The 21486-nt window shown below is 40.1% G+C and overlaps 2 protein-coding genes across 2 annotated transcripts in view; one reads left to right on the forward strand and one right to left on the reverse strand.

The window, feature by feature from the left end:
• PHACTR3 (phosphatase and actin regulator 3) overlaps positions 1-21486 on the forward strand; it is a 190255-nt gene that overhangs the window by 160593 nt on the left and 8176 nt on the right. The window lies entirely within an intron of this gene.
• The window catches only part of SYCP2 (synaptonemal complex protein 2), a 93655-nt gene that overhangs the window by 34057 nt on the left and 38112 nt on the right, over positions 1-21486 (reverse strand). The window contains exons 21-32 of the mRNA XM_089658653.1: positions 20499-20605; positions 19446-19810; positions 17784-17890; positions 15771-15807; positions 11360-11430; positions 11191-11248; positions 9974-10029; positions 7914-7962; positions 6392-6560; positions 6247-6299; positions 3506-3673; positions 272-467 (exon numbers count right to left, since the gene is read on the reverse strand). Coding sequence (XP_089514779.1) covers positions 272-467; positions 3506-3673; positions 6247-6299; positions 6392-6560; positions 7914-7962; positions 9974-10029; positions 11191-11248; positions 11360-11430; positions 15771-15807; positions 17784-17890; positions 19446-19810; positions 20499-20605 — 1436 coding nt within the window. The remainder of the gene's footprint in view (positions 1-271; positions 468-3505; positions 3674-6246; positions 6300-6391; positions 6561-7913; positions 7963-9973; positions 10030-11190; positions 11249-11359; positions 11431-15770; positions 15808-17783; positions 17891-19445; positions 19811-20498; positions 20606-21486) is intronic.

A 21486-nucleotide genomic window follows, 5' to 3' on the forward strand; every position in this document is an offset into this window, starting at 1 on the left:
GTGTGCATGTGTCCATTCAAGTGGACAGCTGCACCAGATTTTGCACTTTCCAATTTGACCCCAATGTGTCCCTCCTACCGACAAAACAGATGTCTGCCTTTTTCTTTCCACAGTACAGACTACAATAACTCGAACTAGAGATACATAAACAAAATGTCCAGTTAGAAAGTGACTCCCAGTTTTTGTAATACAAAATAAAACAAAAAGCTTGGTACCTCAAACATGCAAGTTCATGAATTATACACTATACACAAGTTGTTACTATACTAACCTCTAACCTGTTCGATAGATTCAGGACTTGAAGAGATAGGAGATATTGCTGGCATCTTGTATGGGGTCTTATCCACTTTGCTAGAAGCCATACCATCCTCAGGTTTCAGTTGAGAATTCTGATTTTTTCTAGTGAGATTCTCAGGTTTCTGTGGTATTTCTATAGACACCCTTTTCTTAATTGATTGGAATCCATACTGAGAACATAAAATCATGTTTAGATATTTGTTGTTCTATAAAGGTAATATCATTATACTAATCATACATGGAACAACCAAGCTGGAAGAAAATAAAGTACAGCCATTTTCCATGACCATGTTGAATATAAACCTGCACTGATGGAAATACATATTTGGGACATAATAATAAACATAACAAAAATAAATGTAATAATGTTAATCATTAACAAGGGAAATTACCAATAAATAATAAGACACTATAACGTTGTCCATTCAGGGCAAATAGGCAAAGTGACAGTGTTTCCACACAGCCCACTTCCTAGATATGTACACTCACCCAGTCAAGCTCACTTGCTGTATCATTGCTGTAGCATTCCAGTCTGTTGGAGCCCAAGTATCAACTAGTGTCTGAACTTAGACAGGGTGGTACTGTCATGGCATACCCCATATGATAGTGTTCAAACCTAATGATTGGGCCTGGCAGGTTATCAGGTCTGTCAGATTTGCAACCCAACAGCTATCTGAACAAGCTTGCAAGGAAAACTAATAGTGCTGTTACTAATTGTGAAAGAGAGGCTTTGCATTGTCAGCCTGCAACATGAAGTGCAGTCACTTGCAGAATCTTCAGTTAACAAAAACTTTGCAATAGATTACAAAATATTTGCTTAAAGAATAACTAAAGGCAAAACATTTTTTTCTCATTTTGGATACAGTACAGGAGCATTCTTCTGTCAAGTTATTATTTTCTGCCATCTGTGTCCCAATTGCGGAGATTGTCCTAATACCACGCCATTCTATCCAAAAACAAGTTATGCCTTTAGTTTTAATTTTAAGAAAACTGCACAGTGAGGCATGATGCCAAATATACTGAGAAACAGATTTATGGTTTCCATACACTTCAACAAATCTGTACAATATACAATATTGCAACATAGCCACTAGATGGTGGTGTAGTTGCAATTCAGCAAAATGAGAACCTTTATGAGCTATACAGAAACACACACAGCATTTGTTAAATGTGAATGTTGTCTTTACTAGTTGATAATATTTTCTAACCACACACCAAACTAAATTACACCAGATTGATGACGATGCTTTAACAGCCCCTGGCTGGCGTTGTGTAAAATTAAAACAAAAGTACAATATGTCACCAGCACACACAGCTTGCAAATAAGTGCAGCTTTATTTCTGCATATCAGAACAGAATATGCTTAAATAATACTAGACGTCTCTGAGAGATCCAAGGTGTGCTAGTGACATAATATACTTACTCTTTACAGATTAGACAGCATGCATGCATTGATGTATTTGGTAAGGCATCCCTACCAAGAAGGCAATCGATTGCAGCTTTTGACTATTGTTTTGCATTTATATTGTTCATGGAATATCATTTCTCTCCAAGAAATATTTAGAAATTTACTGAGATATGTCTGTCCAGAAAAATACAGTATTAGGTCACTGAGAACAATGGATTCAAACCATTAGAGCAACATATTCCTCAACATAAAAGCTGCCAATGTAGGAAAAGTATTGCTTCGCTTGCTCTCTTTCACCTTGCACAACCAATTAACCCCCATGCCCATAGTAATTTGGATCAATTAGGCAAGCTAACAAATTCCAGGTATGAATCTGAAAGAGGGAAACCATTCCAAACCAAAATTCTGAAAATATCATGCATATAACCTCCTAACATGTTAGTTAAAGACAGGTTGCAACTCTTCAAAATGGTCCCTGAAGTATAAAACACTTTATGCTCATTCTGTGGGCCACAACTGTATTACCTATCATTTTTTTAATACAGTAAGCTGTATCATTAAGAAGGTAGTCTAATAGGAAAAGCCTTAGCATGCAGAAAAGAAAGTGGTCCTGGTGACTGGGGTGTGCTAGGCTCCCGACCCTAGAGTGGACTAAGTAAATTTTGGCACCCTACCTTTTTTCCCATGCATTGGTAAATCTTGGAGTAGGTATGCAACAGGTTCAATGAAAAATTCAATGATCACCTTGATAGTGTACTGACTCAACAAAAAGCAATTGTGCATTAGCAACATGCTGTGTATCTACAGTTATATAAATATTACAAAATGTTTTCATTTTTTATTCTACAAGAAAAGTAATTTTCAATAAAGTCTTAATTTGCAAGAAGCAATGTCCTGCTTCATGTTAATAAAATATTGCCCAGTAAGCTAAAAAAAAGAAAAGAAAACACAGTACAGAGTTTATTACAAGACAAAAATGATGGAAAAATAAATTCAAGTGGGAACTAAACACATTGATTTAAATGTTTCTCAAAACAGTTACATTAAAAGCATGTTGTGAATGATAAAAGTCACATTTGCTTCTGCTCTCAGCCAAACTGTCAATCCATCAAATGGCTGATGTCATAACTCAACACACGTGCAGCACTTTAGCAAATGCAGATCAAACAGATACCAAGATAGCAGCTTCCTTGGCTGCAAAGGATAGGAAGGATTAGTTTCGCTCTAAGCAACAAATAATAAAAAGGAACATTTCTCAAGTCCTGAGAAATTAGTAGTTGCCTCTCCATAAGTATCTGTGTCTTTTATCGGTAACTAAAAATTTTGAAATGTACCATCTGCACGCTGCTTTCAACCCGTACTAGAAAAACTTGCACAAAAACAGGGATATTTCGTTCACATACATGTTTAAGCTGTTCAGTTGGCTCAAAGTAATCCCTTTCTGGCCAGTCCCTACTCTGCAAAATGCAATTCTCCAGTGGATATAGTGCCAATAAGGGGCAAATAGACACAAACTGTAAGAGGTTTGGGTTCAGGTTTGGTCATAGACCTGCAAAGTCACATACTGGCATTCTATCCACTGGAGCATTTACATTTTGCAGAGCAGAGTAGAGACTGGCCAGAGAGTGATTACTTTGATGTATTTGGCCAGCTTAAATATGTGTTGAATTGTATGTGAACTATTTTTGTGTTACTTGTGGTTACACCCTTTTAGTGCCTGATGTGTATAAGCATTATACATATAAGCTATTGGGATTTGAGCAGAGGTATATCTTATTTTTGGTTATTATTTGCTGGAACCTGATCTCTGGGAGTTTCCTTTCTAATAGGCAGTGAGGGATCCTCAGATTCGGACTCCGAATTGGATACTTCCTTATAGCATTTCCTCTTGACAGTCCCTCTTTGAGGGCGTTTATGTTCCATAACTTGTCTATTATTTTCATTGTCAGTGCTCTGCTGAATTGTTTCCTTGAAGCAAATAGAGAAAACATCTGTAATTTAAAAATATACCCCAACTAGTATAATTTACCAGTTAGCAGAGCTGCCAAGCTCTTTAGTCACCAAGGCTTTTAAAGGCAAATTTGTCTTTATTAAATTTTACATCAAAATTGAACAGAATAAAACATGAGAAATAATAATAATATATATAAGTAAATGAACATCGATATAGCACAGGTATAGCGATGATCCATGTGGATAAGTGAAAATGTTTCCATACAACAAAATGGAAGGATCAATAACACATAGTACAGAGTTATGAAAGAGCGTAATTTCCAGGGGTATCCCCAGGCGAGATGTATGAAACCAAATGAGATAGCTCCGTAAAACCACATATCCGAGCTGAGAAAGTAGAACAAAAAAGGAAAAAAAAAAAGAATAAGGAGGAGAGAAAAAAGAAAAACCAGTTGTAGAAGTAGTGAAAGATAAGAAGAGAGAGGGACAGGAGATGGTAACGACAAAAAGCAGAACCAAGGCGGCTCTCCATCTGTATCCACCGGGGTACCAAGGCTTTTAAAGTACACAAAGTGTGGCAACTAGCCACCAGCATCTACAGCTTGGTGTAGGTGTACGTCTGAAGGAAATAGGCACAGTTTGTAAGTGAAAAACCTCTGCAGAGGGGGTGCTTCCCCAAGCCCAATAAGCACTTGAAACTCGTTCCTCCTCTAAACCCTTCCACAAAATTTTTCCCATTCTGTTAAGGTTTGCGAAACCAGCACCAATGGTACAACCAGAAGCAGTAACAGTCCAGTAACCACAGGGCCCGGATTTCCCACTAGGCACAGTAGGCATGTGCCTACAGGTGCCCTTCCTAGAGGGGCGCCTGTCTGAGTTGAAGGAGTGCTGCTCCTCTTTCCCAGAGCTAAGCAGATGGGGCTGAGTGCCTATTAGGAAATCAAGCCCTGCGGACAACTCCCTTGGCCTGCCATCAGGGGGCACTGGAAGCTCTCTCTGCTCGGGCTTGTGTGACGTATTTCCACAGGACCTCTGTCTGGGCAGCTCCTCCTATTGGCTGCAGCTGCTGATAGTAGATACTTACAATGTAGCGAGGGAGTACCCGCCGCCCCCAGGACTGGAGAAGGACTCTGGATCAGTGCTCACTCTATGCAGTCAGGGAGCAGCTAGCCAGCCACAGGACACAAAATGCCAAAGAAGAACATTTCCGGGTGTACTCAGTCCTGACATTCCTCATTGTGGGGAAGGCGGGGGTGACACTTGAAGCATGAACTCCTCAGGTATCACCTTGTCTCCCTCAATCAGAGATGCTGACAGTGACATCCAATGACACCCCCCATCCCCCATGGATATCGCTATGATATACAGACTTGAGGGGGAAGGGGAATTGGTTGCGAGGACCGCTTAGCAACCAATTACTAAGCATTTCCCGCCCCCTCCCTCCATCCAGCACTATGATGCCTCCTGCTCTCCGAGGATGGGGGGAGGCAGAGCTGTGGTCACAATCGCCCTGTCGGCTCCCCATGGTCAACCGGTCGATCGTGTTCTATGGCTTGCTAACCCCCGCCCTAGACTGTGCTTTGGTTTTTAGTTGCACCTAGTGTCCTACTCTGTAAGCGGCACTATACCAATTGGGTAATTATCTAAAGCAGAGCTGTGTCATCCACTGAGTGAAAAGAAAAAACTACTTTGGGATGGGTAAAAGAACTACAATTTTCTCACCAGCTGAAGGCTAGTTTACACTATGTCAGTTGAGCTGCATTGCTCAAAGCAGACATGATGCCATGGCCCATAGAAAACAATTGTTATCTATGCACTCAGTTCACACTAAACATGTGTGTGTGTGTGGGGGGGGGGGGTGTTGCATACAAATGCAGCATATTTATTTTTAATTTTGTTTTGGTTTTAGATATGCTTTAAAGTTGCATATCTCCTTAAATCAACAATGTCTTAAAGTAGAACTAAAGGAAACCCTTTTTTCCATTTTGGATATAGTAAGGAAGGGTTATAACCCATGTCAGATTTATTATCTGTGTCCCTTTGGGGAGAATTTCCCTTCACTTCCTGTCCCATAACCAAAACAGGAGTTGAAAGAAAATACCTCCAAAAGGTGAGTGAAATCACTGCTTGCTCTAGGGTCACCAGAACTAGTGTCCTCATTGGAAGATTTGCCCTCTATACCTGTTCTGGGGACAACCCAAAATATCAGATTTTCTTTTATCGTCAGTGACCATGCCAAAGAGGACAAATATCGAGGGTGAATTTTCCAACAGGGAGACAAGCAGCAGTATAAAAAAACTGAAAAAATTATCTAATCCCTCTCCACTGTATCCAAAACAAAATTGCCTTTACTTATACTAAAATAAAAACAAAAAGCAGCCTGTAAAGGAAAAGTAATACTTTCCTATCTTGAAGCTTGTGCCTCACTTATTTTGCTCTCTTTCATAGCCAAACCAGACAAATACACTTCACGAATCACAATTTCTGGACCACTTTAAAAGCTAATTGGCTTAAAAACATACAAATTAAGATAGTATTTTGACACTTTAACTAAAATGTACACGCTGGAGTTCCTCTTTTGATGGTACCTTGCAAGATGCCTTCCTTTTCCTATTTTGTTTAGGAGATTCCTCTACTCTGCCTGTGAACAAAGAAATCAAAACACAACACTTGATAGCTTGAATTTATTGGTGAGAAAAGGAAGGTTGGAGCACATTACAGATGTATACTCACATATCATAGTCTGCTTTGAATGCTTGGTTTGCTTTTGTCTGCTGTAGCCAACAATCTTGGGTTTCTTTTTGCTGGCAGTGTCCTTTAACCAGCTATGATCTGTTTTGGTATCATCGCCTCCTCTGTCAGTATCGGTGTCACTGAATAGATGCCTGCGTGGGCTTTTGGACTAGCAATAGAAACACAAGTTTCAGTTTTGAATTTTTTAAATAAAATTGCTCTAGGACTATAAAATAATTCTATAGCTCTATGATGAACCCAGGGAAACAGAAAGTATACTACATATGAAAGTGCAAATAAGAAAAAGGACCAAACATGGCTGGATACAAATTTCCACAGCTATATTCTCTTTTTCCAAAAAGCTTGAAAAGTATCTAATCCCCCCCCCACTTTATCCAAATGAAATAAGAAAATGAGAAAGCCTGAAAACGTATTCTACAATACAGCATGAGTGATAAACCATTAGAAATGAGGACCTGGATACCTTTAGTGATGTTACTGGAGGAGGCCTAAACAACTGGGTGTCAAAGTGGTTAAAGCGCGTGTTGGTTCAGCTCATTAATGAAAGGAGCAGACCAGGGGTGGACTGACAACTCATGGGGCCCCCAGGCAATAGGGGATCATGGGGCCCGTGTCCTTGCCCAAACTAAAAAAAACCTATGAAAAAGGTACCAGGGGCATCTCATGGGGCCCCCTACTGACCCCGGGCCCTCGGGTAGTGCCCGAGTTTCCAAATGGTCAGTCCGCCCCTGGAGCAGACAATCAGCATTACAGCTTCATCAGCTCAACCCAAAACCCATACATAAAAGATCTAAAACAGCTCTTCTGTGGTTATCAGGAGCCATGAACATGGGCAATATACAGCAGTGTACAATGGACACATGTATAGTACAGTATATGGCTAGGATGCCATGTTCAGTCCCCGCAAAGGACACCATTTTCATAAGGTTTATGTAGGTTCCTCTGTGATTGCATTGGTCTATTCTAGGCACTTTTGATTCCCCCCCGATTTCAAAAACATAGAAACAGCGGGTTATGTGGATTTCACCCAAAACCGGCTACACAATGGATGTTATTTGGATGACATTACTCAGGTAGGGACAATTGGTTGTACATGCCTTCAGGTCATGAAAATGTTCTCTGTAAGGTGCTTTGGATAAATGGTTAGGGATCTATATTACACACATACAGTACATTAATAAAGCTTTTAATCTTCTATTTCTTCTTATGTCATGCCCACTATTTTCGTGTCAAACTGAACAACCTCCACTGCAGTAGAAAAATAACATAGTCATCAAGACACCTTCAGCCTGCCGATTAGACAATGATGTAATAAGAGCATTCTAATGAGGTAATTTCTCCTGCTGACAGTATTCTTTCACAAAGTGGCAGAGCCTAGCTGCTGGTTCACCTTCACATAATGATGATTTTGGTCATGAATACATCAGTACTTTAATTTGTGGGGGGGTTTTTATACCTACCTGTACTTAAGCTTTAACAAAAAAACAAGCACAACATTTACCTTTTCCTTAGTCACTGTAATATGTTTCTGTCTCTTTTCAGCTGGTTTCCTAGAAAGAAAGCAAAAAAACGAAAGTCCCTATTTATCAATCCAACATCTATCTTGGCTAAGTTCTAAGAAACAAAAACCAGATGAGAGCCTTGGGATGCAAACATTACAGTAGTGGCCATGTCTATAAACCCCAAATACTGCTTTATAAAAAAAAAATAAAAAATTCCAGCTCCTGCACACTGCTTTGTATGGCTCTGCATAACAGAGCCATACAAAGCAGTGTGCTTACAGTGAAACACACACACAGCCTACATAGTAAAATAGCACACAGTTAACCCTTTGATCACCCCACGTTAACCCCTTCCTGCCCAGGGACATTAGTATAGTGTTCATGCTTTATATTAACACTGATCACTGTATGGTGTCACTGGGGATGTCAGTGACACCAAGTCAGTTCCCCCTAGTGTCAGAATGTCCCGCTATAAGTCGCTGATCGCTGCCGTTACTGGTAAAAAATTTTTTAAAAATTCCAGTATATATACTGCCATTTGTAGACGCTATAACTTTCATGTAAACCAAATAATTTACACGTATTGGGATTTTTTTTTAGCAAGGACATGTAGCAGAATACGTTTTGGCCTAAATTTAGGATGTAATTTTATTTTTTAAATCTTTTTACTGGTCCTGTTTAATAGCAAAAACTCAAAAATATTGTTTTTTTTCTCAAAATTGACGTGTCTTTTTTGTTTATATTGCAAAAAATAAAAAACCGCACAGGTGATCAAACACCACCAAAAGAAAGCTCCATTTGTGAGAAAAAAAAAGAAAAAAAGTTTACTTGGGTGCAGTGTTGCATGACCATACAATTGGCAGTTAAAGTAACGCAGCACTGTATCGCAAAAAATGGCCTGGCCAGGAAGGGGGTAAATCCTCTGGAGGGCAAGTGGTAAATATCATTATTGGGATATATATTGACTGTAACAGCAGAGTTTTGACCAGCTTATAATATATATTATCCAATTGAGTACCATTATTATATGGGAGGCATTGTGGCAGCAGTGTGTGTACTGTATATATGAATTACTGTATGTGGCCAAGGATTTTATAAAGTGTTTCATATTTAAAGTGTTTTTTATTAATGTGTAATTTTTAGTTTTCAACCCTGACAAGTCCTATAATCTAAGTATAATGATGCTAATACCAAGAGGGTAACAATCAAAGTCTGGGTGCTTTTATTTTTGTTATACATTTATATGGTTAAACCGACGACTCCCCCTAGAACTACTTATTTGCCTTTTTTTGCTTTGAGGTTTTGTTGATGTAGCACTGAGAGTGAGGACCTGGTTTGAGTATTTTTATAGTTAAAATTGTTCCTCTGTGCTGAATAACACCGAGTGTCATCCAACCCACTTCCTGTAAGCCCAGGACGTCATGGAAACACCCAATGGGAGGGGGGTGTCATCATACTGGCCTGGGCTGACTGTACCTCTGGACAAACAGCCAATGACAATTCAATATATGTAGTAAAGACTGCCTTCCGCCACTGCTGGAAGAACAGAGAAAAACCTGTGACATCACAAGAATAGCCTAAAGACTGCTGTATTTAGGGTATGTATAAAGGATTTAATTTAAAGTTGCGAGAGGAAGAAGTAAATGCATTCAAAAAATGCTGCAGTTAATTGTCATCACACCAAAAGAAAAAGAAAAACGATTAAATGTACTTTGTAATTAAAATTTGTTTCAGACAGAAAACAGGATTTTTTCAGCTAGTGAGCCATACAACTGGACATTGTTTTACATTGTCTATGGGAAAGGCTCATGCACTTTGTGGAAGCACACAAGCTAAAAAATGTACAACTCATATGGAATTGTGCTGATGGTGCAGATGTACTAACCATAAGGCTCAGTGGATCCTAGAAAGACATTCATTTCATCTTAAGATGATCTGAATAGGGTTTCTGACTAAGGAGGCTTGGCTTTTGCCAAGATACTCAAATACCTTAGAAGTAATGCATAAATCTTTGATCCTAAGCACAAGATCTGGTGAAATGAAAATAGAAAAGGCTTACTCATTGCTAGCCATTGATACACTGGCTGTTGGCTTTGTTAGAAACGTTGATGAAATCTTAAATAAAAAAAGAGAAAATCACTATGTTAGCGTTTTCCATACTGTTCATTTGTTTACTGTTTCATAACGGCAATAATCTACATAGCAAACTCGAAAGCCCAGCTCAGGGAATTACAAAAAAACTACCAGTGTACTTTCCTTACTCCATGATCCAACAGGCTTCCTTTATCTGTGTAACCGGTCCTGTAAAGGATTTCCAGCAAGAAGAATCACGATCGGGAACACGCATGCGCGAAAGAGATCCCGTGGAAGAATTTCCGGTTGTGCGTAGGCGCGCAGGAATGCGCGATCGCGCACATGCAAGCACACGTGCACACGCACGGTGAAAATTGGTGCCAGACGGGCTATTTAAGGAGGGCCTCTGCTCAGGTTCAGTGCTGACTGGTCTTCAGCTCCCCCCCGTGTCCTGCTTGTTCCTGTACGATTCCTTTGTTGCTGACCCGGCTTGTTCCTGGCCCGACTCCGATTACGCTCCTGCTCCTGGTTCCTGACTTCGGCTCTGCTCCTGACTTTAGCTTTTCCTTCTGATTCTGTACCGCGCTGCTGATTGTTGATGACCCCGGCTATCCTATGACCCTGCTCCTGTCCTGTGTCCTGGCTACCTACCTTGCTCTGCTGCACATCGGGCACTACACAGAACCTGCTCTGTCTGCTATTACGGTGCCCAAATCAGAGGATAGTCTGCCTACCAAGGTCACCACCTGCAAGAGCCGCAAGCAACAACCACTGGCGCTCTTGTCCCCCTGGTTCCTAGACTCCCTCTGTTCCAACCTCAGCGGGGTCAGGGCTAGTGACACAAGTGAGGCCGACCTCGTCAATTCAGTCTCCAATCAGGTACGTGACAGGTTCCCTGAAACCTCTTCACACACAAAGATGTAATCATATAAAACACAAGCTGATAGCCATGCAATGAACATAAAGAAAGCAAGGGACCATCTACCAGCCAGAGCAGAGGATAGTGATGAGACATGTGGGAGCGAGGAAATATTTTTTTAAAATCATACTTACCATGTCTTGCTTTTACACATTATTCCTTGCCCCCTAGAGTTCACCCTTGCAGTGGGGGTGGGGGGGAGAATCCAAGTGTAGTATTTTTGGCATCCCGTGAGTGGGCTTTCAAACACTAGTCTGCACCATGATTTTAACTTCTTGACTTACCCCAAGCTCTATTGTAGGGTTATCACCTTCTGTAGACTGAAAGCTGTAAACATCATTCCTGCCAAGAGAAACACAATTTTTCTCCAAGCTTTGCTGCTGCTGAAGATCTGGGGAAATTTTTTTTTTATGGCTACATATTTACAACTTATTTTTTTAAAATCATACTTACAATGGCTTGCTTTTTCTAATCTTGTTGAACACTCCCTTTTCTGTTACCAAAACCTTATTTTGCTTTTTCTCCTTGATACAACAAAACAGATACACATTTTATATATAAATCACAAAATATTAAAAACACACACACACAAATCAAAAAGGGAGGTTTTCCATGTCACCAGTATATCTAATGCAAGAAACTTTGGAGATAATTCTGGCCTCTCCAAAGCACTAGGTAACAGAGAACTCCTGCCCATCTCTGATACATGAGAGCTTGCCATGAAGCAAACAGCTCTGTCAGTTAAATCCGGAGGTCCACTAATAAAATAACAGACTGGAGTACAGGGGAGGTCGGGTGATGGCTTACATACAAAGACAGATTTTTTTTCTTTGTAGAGGAATGCAAGGGAATGTGGTTTTCCATCTCTTACACTCAGGGACACGGGGTGTCTTAAACCTTCTATACTGCGCCCTACAGGAGGATGGGATACTAGCAAACTGCCATACCCCTCATACTACAAGCCTTCCCCAGTTTGTTGTGAGTGTCTTAAGAGAGTGGATGCCTTTTCTTTGGCTCTACTGCTTTAAAGACTGACATTTCATTAACTAGCAATTTTGTCTTCTTTACATACTCCCTTGCCCATTCTAGCAGATTCTAAATCTGATTCATCTGCAGCTTTAATGACTCATTGGTCGCATAGACTGTTTGATTCTGAGTCACTCAAATCCTTGTGGGATGAGCTTCCCTCTGAGGAGTTGCAGTTTTCTGCTATTTCTCCCAACACCATTTTGGTGCTGCTGCAAAACTGTTTCAGGAGCATTACTCAACTATAAAGGGCCGTTCACCCCATCTTGGTTCACTGAGCCTTGAATGTTTGCATTATGGCTGAAAATTTTCAGATAAAATCATCTGTCATTGCCTGCCTTTACCAGGGAGATTTTCTGGATTCTGTGGACATCTTTCCAGCACACCAAGGCTTTCTGATTTTTGCTGTTGGACCTCTACATTACCATTTAGTGGCCCTGGCATTTGGCTTGTTCCCTCCACCCCAAGTGTTCACCTAGGTGCTGGCACAGCTGTTAGCCCCACTGCACTCTCAGGGCTTTCCCATCAAGAGATACTTGGGGATAGTCAACAAGGGCTTTGTCAGACAACTTTTCCCTGATTGTGACAATCAGAAAAATTTCCAAAAATTATGCTTTATTACATATACAAGTTTGACATTTGGGCAATCGCCCTGGTTTACCATCACCTCAGTATGAGACAATACACACAGACCTAAAACCATATAAAATGACACCAAGACCGGTCCAAATAATTGTGCAACAAAGACAGTGACTACTAGAGCCTAAAGTCTTTGTAGCACTGGTTCACAGGTGAACACTTCCCACAGGAGGTGTATACAAAAATTATACCATAGGTATACCATGTAACATGTTGTAAATATGTAGACATATGCTACTACCAAAATGGTTATATCCCAAGCAGGGAGTGTCAAAACATTACACTATAGATATAAAATATCACATGTATGCAGTGCAGCAAGCACAGTATGCATCAAAAAGAGAAACATGCCTCTAGGCCTATAAGGGACAAGAAAAAATGAATGTCATATATAAAATGCAGTACACTCCTATGCCGGCACATGTGGTTGGGGCCCATTCATCTGTAATATAAGCGACTGTTTCCTTAGGGCTCTTAAATGAGAATAAGCCCCATTTGTTACCAGGATGGAAGGATAGATGCAAATAGCAGAGCACTGCTTGAAATGGTTTCTTCACCACTATATGTGGACTACACACCACTTTCTGTAAGGAAAACAAGACAAATCCCAATAAATCTTCTGCCTGTTGAGATACATGTAGTATATCCTGTTTCCTATGAAAAGCACCATGATGTCGTCAGGACCAAAGCTGAGTGAGATACGCCCATCGGCGAAACGCGTTGACGTCATACGTCAGATACGTCACTTCCGGTCATGCGCACTAGGTGGAACGCACGCTGACCTACAAGGAGGAAGCCATCTTCACATGCCATGAGGCAGGCTTAAGCAGCACAGGCGCCGAGAAGAGGCTGGAACCCGCGGTATATCGGCTGATGTCAGCGGTTGTTCCCTGGCCTCTCTGGCCTTGTAAGGCAGTACCTATGAAGGACATCTTTTCCTCTCCTACTATCCATTGCGCAGGTGGTGAGTGGATTGTTACAGGACACTAGTTATATGGTCCTCTGTGATCGATATAACCTATACATCTTACATAGAGTAAAGCTCTTCCAGTGACTTTCCACATATTGTTTGTTTGTTTCACTACAGGATGGGGACATCATGGTGCTTTTCATAGGAAACAGGATATACTACATGTATCTCAACAGGCAGAAGATTTATTGGGATTTGTCTTGTTTTCCTTACAGAAAGTGGTGTGTAGTCCACATATAGTGGTGAAGAAACCATTTCAAGCAGTGCTCTGCTATTTGCATCTATCCTTCCATCCTGGTAACAAATGGGGCTTATTCTCATTTAAGAGCCCTAAGGAAACAGTCGCTTATATTACAGATGAATGGGCCCCAACCACATGTGCCGGCATAGGAGTGTACTGCATTTTATATATGACATTCATTTTTTCTTGTCCCTTATAGGCCTAGAGGCATGTTTCTCTTTTTGACGCATACTGTGCTTGCTGCACTGCATACATGTGATATTTTATATCTATAGTGTAATGTTTTGACACTCCCTGCTTGGGATATAACCATTTTGGTAGTAGCATATGTCTACATATTTACAACATGTTACATGGTATACCTATGGTATAATTTTTGTATACACCTCCTGTGGGAAGTGTTCACCTGTGAACCAGTGCTACAAAGACTTTAGGCTCTAGTAGTCACTGTCTTTGTTGCACAATTATTTGGACCGGTCTTGGTGTCATTTTATATGGTTTTAGGTCTGTGTGTATTGTCTCATACTGAGGTGATGGTAAACCAGGGCGATTGCCCAAATGTCAAACTTGTATATGTAATAAAGCATAATTTTTGGAAATTTTTCTGATTGTCACACTCTGTTCATAATGTAGCCACTTTCTTTGTGAATTTCTTTTCACAACCCCCCTTTTTTTGCATGTCTTTTTTGGCTACTGAATGGAGGCCATCTACTGGGTGATATGGTAATTTATTATACAACCTCTAAATAACTATCTTTAACTAACTTTTCCCTGATTGCCCGGATATTAAAGAGGTCCCAGACCTTCAGAAATTGACGGTGTAATTGACATATTACCTGGAGTATATGAGTCAGGTCCTGGACATGTCTGCTGCAACAGTGTTTCTTTCTTAGGAGAAATACAAGACTATCCTTTCCCAGGATCAAACTCTTTAATCCAGAATCCATCCATGTCTCCACTAATATTCAGGAAACTAAGAGATGTCCACACACCACAGCAAAATACAGTGTGATGCTTTTATTCCCAAAATTACAGTTCATGTAGCACAAGATACAAGGATGTTGACGCATTTCACCCAACACAGTGCTTAATCATAACAAGGGGCTGTTGTGAAGTCCACCGCTAAAAAGCCAGGTATACACCTGTTCAGTAGCAGAGCCCAATCAACACTTTTAATCCCTACTTGACAACTGTATTTTGCTGTGGTGTGTGGCCATCTCTTCTTAGTTTCCTGGATTATCACAATGGTGAGCCAGGCAGGCACCTCCAGAAGGGAGCTGTGATAGGGCTTTCTTATTACTCACCTTGAGCGCTGCTTTTTAATGTTTGGTCTCCACTATTATTAACAACATATCTGATTTTCTAATTAATTATTAAAACTGTTAGCAGATTGTGAAGTTCTGGACTTGTGCAAGGCAACTACTTTAAACATATATGGTCTATATACACTCACTGGCCACTGTATTAGGTACACCTGTTCAATTTCTTGGCAACACAAATTGCTAAATCAGCCAATCACATGGAAGAACTCAATGCATTTAGGCATGTAGATGTGGTGAAGATGACTTGCTAAAGTTCAGATCAGAATGTGGAAGAAAGGGGGCTTTAACTGACTTTGAACATGGCAGGGTTGTTGGTGCCAAACGGGCTGATCTGAGTTCAAAAACTGCTCATCTAACTGGGATTTTCACGCATAAGACTGTAGGGTTTACAGAGAATGGACTGAAAAGGAGATAATATCCCGTGAGCGGCAGTTGTGTGGATGAAAATGCCTTGTTGATGTCAGAGGAGAAAGGGCAGTGTGTGTGTGTGTGTGTGTATATATATATATATATATTATACACACACACACATATATAGATAGATAGATAGATAGATAGATAGATAGATAGAAGGAAGAAGCCAAAACAGATGGGGACGAGGGGCACTGAGGTCAGATTAACATATGTGAACTACATTTCAGGGAAGGCACAACACAGACGGCTTACCTTGTTTATATGTGTGCTGTGATCACTTATATTTTGCCTGAAAAAACATTAAGAGGAAGCATTACAAAACTCCGAAATAATAAAATACAACATTTTTAAAACTGCACATTCATGCCTTAATAATTTGCAAAAATTTCCATTGACTTAAAGGTCGATCTATCAATAAAACTCACACTATAAATAATTTAATATTGCACATACCCTCTTCACCAAACCACACGGACTAACTCTTGCCTTTTACATTAAAAAAATACTGCTCGTGACCTACAACGAGGCAAAAAGCCTAAGCTGCCTAGATCACTTGGTTTCCAGATGCTAGAAGTGATCATTCTTAGCATTAGAGGCATGGGGGTGATTAACAAAAAGTTTTGCAAACACAAGCATGCACAACTCCAGTGAAATTAAAACATGGAGCAGATGTTCCTCCTATCACTTAGGAATGATATGTTTTCTGTGGCTATGACAGGCACAGCACATAGAACACAGAGCTGGAGCTGCATCTTACAGCTATCCACACCTCCCTGACTTGGCTCAGAGCTGAGGTAGGAGGTGTTCACTCTGTTCGTGCTGTGTAATCAATGTGCAGGCAGAAAGAGGGATGTGAGCTGTCTGGTGGGAATCTGTGGCAGCTTTCTATATAGGAAACTGCTGTATTCCCTCTGTTAATTTGGTGCAGATATGCACTAGTTTTTGATTTCACTGTGGTTTAGAAACTGGCACATATAGACCTGAAAGAGGTCTATCTGCTCTGTTAATGTGGTAGATGCAAATTTTGACAGTTTCCTGCGCCATTTTGTTGCTAATATGGTCCCCATACTTGGTAATACAATTCATGTCTGAGAAATATGAACAGAAGTAATAAGTAGTTTGGTATACCTAAAAGACTATGCATGCATAATACAATACTTGAACAAAAATGAGCTATATGGTCAAGGTGCCAGAAAGAAGCCTTTAACGCGCCATTGCTACAAAAAAGCCCAGTGAGGCATGTCAAGGTCTTGTCGGGCATATTGTAACCAGTCTTTTTTTTGCATTGGTGCAGTAAAGGCTTCTTTCTGGCACCTCGACCATGCAGCTCATTTTTGTTCACGTATTGTTGTATTATACTCCTTAAAAAATGCAAAGTCTTTTTCCAGAGTCGCCTGTAATTCTCCTGAGGTTACCTGTGGGTTTTTCTTTGTAACTCAAACAATTCTTCTGGAAGTTTTGGGTTCAATCTTTCTTGGTTTACCTGACCTTGACTTGGTATCAAGAGATGCCCACATTTTCCACTTTTTAATAAGTGATTGAACAGTACTGACTAACATATTCAAGGCTTTGGATATCTTTTTATATACCTTGTTACACAGGTCTTTTGATAGTTCTGTTCTGCTCTCAATGCCTCAATATCTAGACTGCTCAGTGCATCCACATGAGAGATAACTCACTATTTATACACAGACACAAATTGCAATTTAAATAGTCACAGATGAGGGAAATTAAACTTTACTTGCCATTTTAACCCCTGTGTCACCTTGTGCATCTGTACCAAAGCCAAACATACCAGGGTATGTAATCTTTTGGGCAATTTCTGTTATCAATACGATTTAAAAAGGAGCCAAACAACTGTATGATAATAAACAGCTTCACATGATCACTATTCTTAAATAAAAGACAGTTTTTTGGCATGATAAGTCACATTTTCAATATAAATGCCAACATTTCTAGATTATTGCCAGGGTACGCAAATTTTTGAGCACAACTGTACATTCAAGTTCCCTCCAGGACAATGGACTTTAACAGTGCTCACTTATTACTGAATCCTGTCATTTTACTCCAATCTTTAGTTTCATTTTTTTTTTAAAGGCACTTGGATATTGCTATAGGTAAAACACTTACAAAAGTGTGTACTTTAGTAAAATAAAAAATTACCTGCAATCCACATATACAAAACCTGCTTTCTATGTTAAGAGCTGACAGTTTATAGTTTTTCCCCCTTGGTAATAAAAACGAAATGTGCATATATTAACATACCACACTACCGCAGCTTGCTTTTTATTGACAACATTACAGGAGTATTTGCTTCCTATTTTAGCAAGGAGTGACTGTGTTGCATCATGTAGACTTCTGTCCTTTTCATCCTGTGAATACATAACACCAGAACAATTTTTCACAAGTATACCAATGAGCTGTAAAATCCATCTAAAGACTTTTGTCCCCCTATCAAAGTAAATGTCTTTAAATTGGGTCTACTGGTGGGAACAACAGGTATTTAGAAAATGTTCAGGGGTATTTTTTAAACAACCAGATGTGCATTTGCATTTGTGCGTGAGCACAGAGGGAGGCTTCCAGGATTTCCAATATCTGGGCTGAAATTACCAAGAACGGTTTATTTTCTATGTGCCTAGTGTCCAATTCTCCTGTAGACAGCAATATAACCCAAGGTTGTTTATTAACTCTAGGTTTATTACTATCAAGCTGTGTGCCTAAATAGAAGTTGGCGGAAACCCTTACAAAACATTATCCAATTTGCTCTATCAGGGGAAACATTTCTTTCTGCCCCCAAAGGCAATCAGAAACTTTCTGGACTAAAGTGGTAGAAAACACTGCTTGGTCACTTGTACCTACAGGTAAGCTTACAATAAAATGACCTGTAGGTACAGCAGACATCTTCTAAATGTGCACCGTTTAGGAGATATTCGCATCTTAAGGAGTTGGTGACATCACCGGCACAAGCGCACTGCGCTCTCAACAAATGACATGCTGTCCATTGAGAGAGCTGTACCACAGCCGTGACTCAGCACGAGCCATTCAAATTGCTGGAGCGCAAAAACTCGGAAGGAAGACTGGGTGAAGATGGAATCCCTGTCAGAGGCACCACTGGAGGGATTTGTTTTGTAAGTAAGTCTTTCATAATGCACTAGTATGCGGTGCACACTACCACATTATGTCATTATCTTGCAGGGAGATTTTGTTTTTACTTTTGAAAGACTTACTTATATAAGGTATATAAGGCTATATATGTATTTATGTAAGGTGCTCATATCCTCCTAATATGTTTCTTTTTTCATGGGCAGAAAATTCAGTTAGTCTTTCCTTAGAGCTCTTGTCCTCTGAAGTGCAATCTGCACTGGATCACTCTTCAGAGTGTGTTTGACAGGACGTGAGGAATTGTTATGTTATTGCCTTACTGGCTCTTTTAACTGCTAAAGCGCACACCAACAAGCTACAACTGAAAACATTTCAACTAAATGGGTCGCATTTGGCAGACGGTATCACAAGTGGCCCAATAAGTGTGAGAGTGGGGGATACATTTTATGGGGGAGCGGTGAAAACACAGCTCACCCATGTTTTTAATGTTCCCAACCACAAGGGTAAACCAGGCCTCAAAGATGAGATCTGTCATGCACATTTTTAATTAAAATTTCTTTTTCTGGACCCTAATCATTATAAATAACAATACTTAATGCTGGAAAAAAGTGAAAATCAGTTACTCCATTTAAAGATGGATTAAGATAAAGAAGTCCAATTGTTCATAAAAAAAATAACCTGGACATTGGTTATAATGATGGCATTGTCTTCAACCAGCCTGCTGGATTTTACATGCAATTATCACTAGCGGCTGTTATAGCCGCTAGTAATAATCACTGTTTTCTATCAGTGGGGACGAATTCTAAAGAAAAGTTTATATATTACCTTATGTCTTGACGATTCTTTCTTTTTGGCTATGCTTTCAGAGTTTTTCAACTTCGCTACCTTTGCGCTTTCCTTCTTACTATTATTGTCAGGTGTCTTAGCCGGATCATGAGAATGAACATCAGACTCCTTGCTTTGTTTGTTCAAGGGTATGTCAGGCTTTTTGATGCTCTTGAGGTTTGGTCTTTCAATAGCTTTTTCTTCAGCTTTTGTATTTTTTGTTTTTTTGTTTTTGCATATCTCTTGAGCCTGTGATTTTGTCCTTGGCCAACCAGTACCTGGGGGTTTTGCATTCTGAGCACTTGCTTCATTCTCAAAGGCTGAACGCTTTTCCATTTTGGCAAACAGATCACGAACAGATTTATCTGAAATATAACACATACAGAAAATTGTGTATATCTGTTTATAGTAAAACTGTGGTGTCACTTCACACCACTTCCTAAAACCAGAAATAGCTGGCACAACTGCAGTGTTATGAGCTTTACAGTGGAAGATGAAGCTAGTACTATGCTTAAAAAGTTCCCTCCCCCCTCCATCTACCTATCCAGCATACCTTGTATAAAAAATGATCTGTGTACCTACCTATTTTTAATCCACTTCACTTCTGTCATATGATGCTGCAGCTCCAGCTCCTCTGTTTTAGTAATGGGCTCCTGCAAAGGAAAAGAGGGGGCCTTCACAAGAGCTGGGCCATGGGAGCTTCTGGATGATCTTATGGCTCCTACAATTCACAGCCATTGTCAAGAGCTACATTATAAAAGGAAGCTGGAACTGCTGAATCACGTGACCAGACAAGATTAAAAAAAAGGTAAGCATACCAAAATTTTTTTATATAGGATATGCAGGATGGAGGGGAACAAAGGGGAGGGAATGTTTTTAAGAAGAGCAAAATGTAGCCTTCACTAGCACTTTAAAGTACAAGAGTACATTTTTAATGCAAACCATCAAGGGGTTCCCCAACCCCTTCCTACCTAGTTGCCCCCCCCCCACACAGACAGAGGCTGTACAGACCTGTTCTCTATTGTCAGACTGATAAAGAATGATAAATGTTACCTTTATTAGACAGAGACTCATTTGCTACACTTGCTTTCTCATTTGGATGTAAAGCTCTTGAAGGCTTCTTGGTTAAACTCAGACTAGTATTTGAGAGACCCGGCAATCTATAATTAATATCCCAGACAAAGTATTGGTTAGGTTTCTGCATATAGCCATTAAAGGTACCATGTGTCATGTATACAGACCAAAGAGTTCTGTATGCCAAGTAAATAGAAAGTAGTTAGCAAGTATTAATTCTAGGTGGGAGGCAGAAGGCTGAATCACCACTTGCTTTCCTCTCAGTCTCAGTGACCTTGCTCAGTCTTTAGCCTATAGCAGTGGTGGGCAACCTTTTTTTTCAACGGAGCCAAATCTCGCCAAAACCACGATTGAAATTTATTTTGAGAGCCACATTTTTAAAACTGAAAATACATCCCCCATATAGTAATTCATCCCCCATAGTAATTCATCCCCCATAGTAATTCATCCCCCATATAGCAATTCATCCCCCATATAGTAATTCATCCCCCATATAGTAATTCATCCCCCATAGTAATTCATCCCCCATATAGTAATTCATCCCCCATAGTAATTCATCCCCCATATAGTAATTCATCCCCCATATAGTAATTCATCCCCCATAGTAATTCATCCCCCATATAGTAATTCATCCCCCATAGTAATTCATCCCCCATAGTAATTCATCCCCCATATAGTAATTCATCCCCCATAGTAATTCATCCCCCATAGTAATTCATCCCCCATATAGTAATTCATCCCCCATATAGTAATTCATCCCCCATATAGTAATTCATCCCCCATAGTAATTCATCCCTCATATAGTAATTCATCCCCCCTATAGTAATTCATTCCCCATATTGTGTCAATTCACTTACCTTTCTACCGTTCCTCTCGCTGTGTTCCCACACTGTTCCGGTCTTCAGGGCGGACTGTGAGAGGAGAGGAGTTTGTCACGCTGCCCCGCCTACATCCTGACAGCTAATGT

The sequence above is a fragment of the Staurois parvus genome, unplaced genomic scaffold (genome assembly GCF_062004578.1).
Source record: "Staurois parvus isolate SC_StPar_1 unplaced genomic scaffold, SC_StPar_1.0 ptg001087l, whole genome shotgun sequence".
NCBI lineage: Eukaryota > Metazoa > Chordata > Amphibia > Anura > Ranidae > Staurois > Staurois parvus.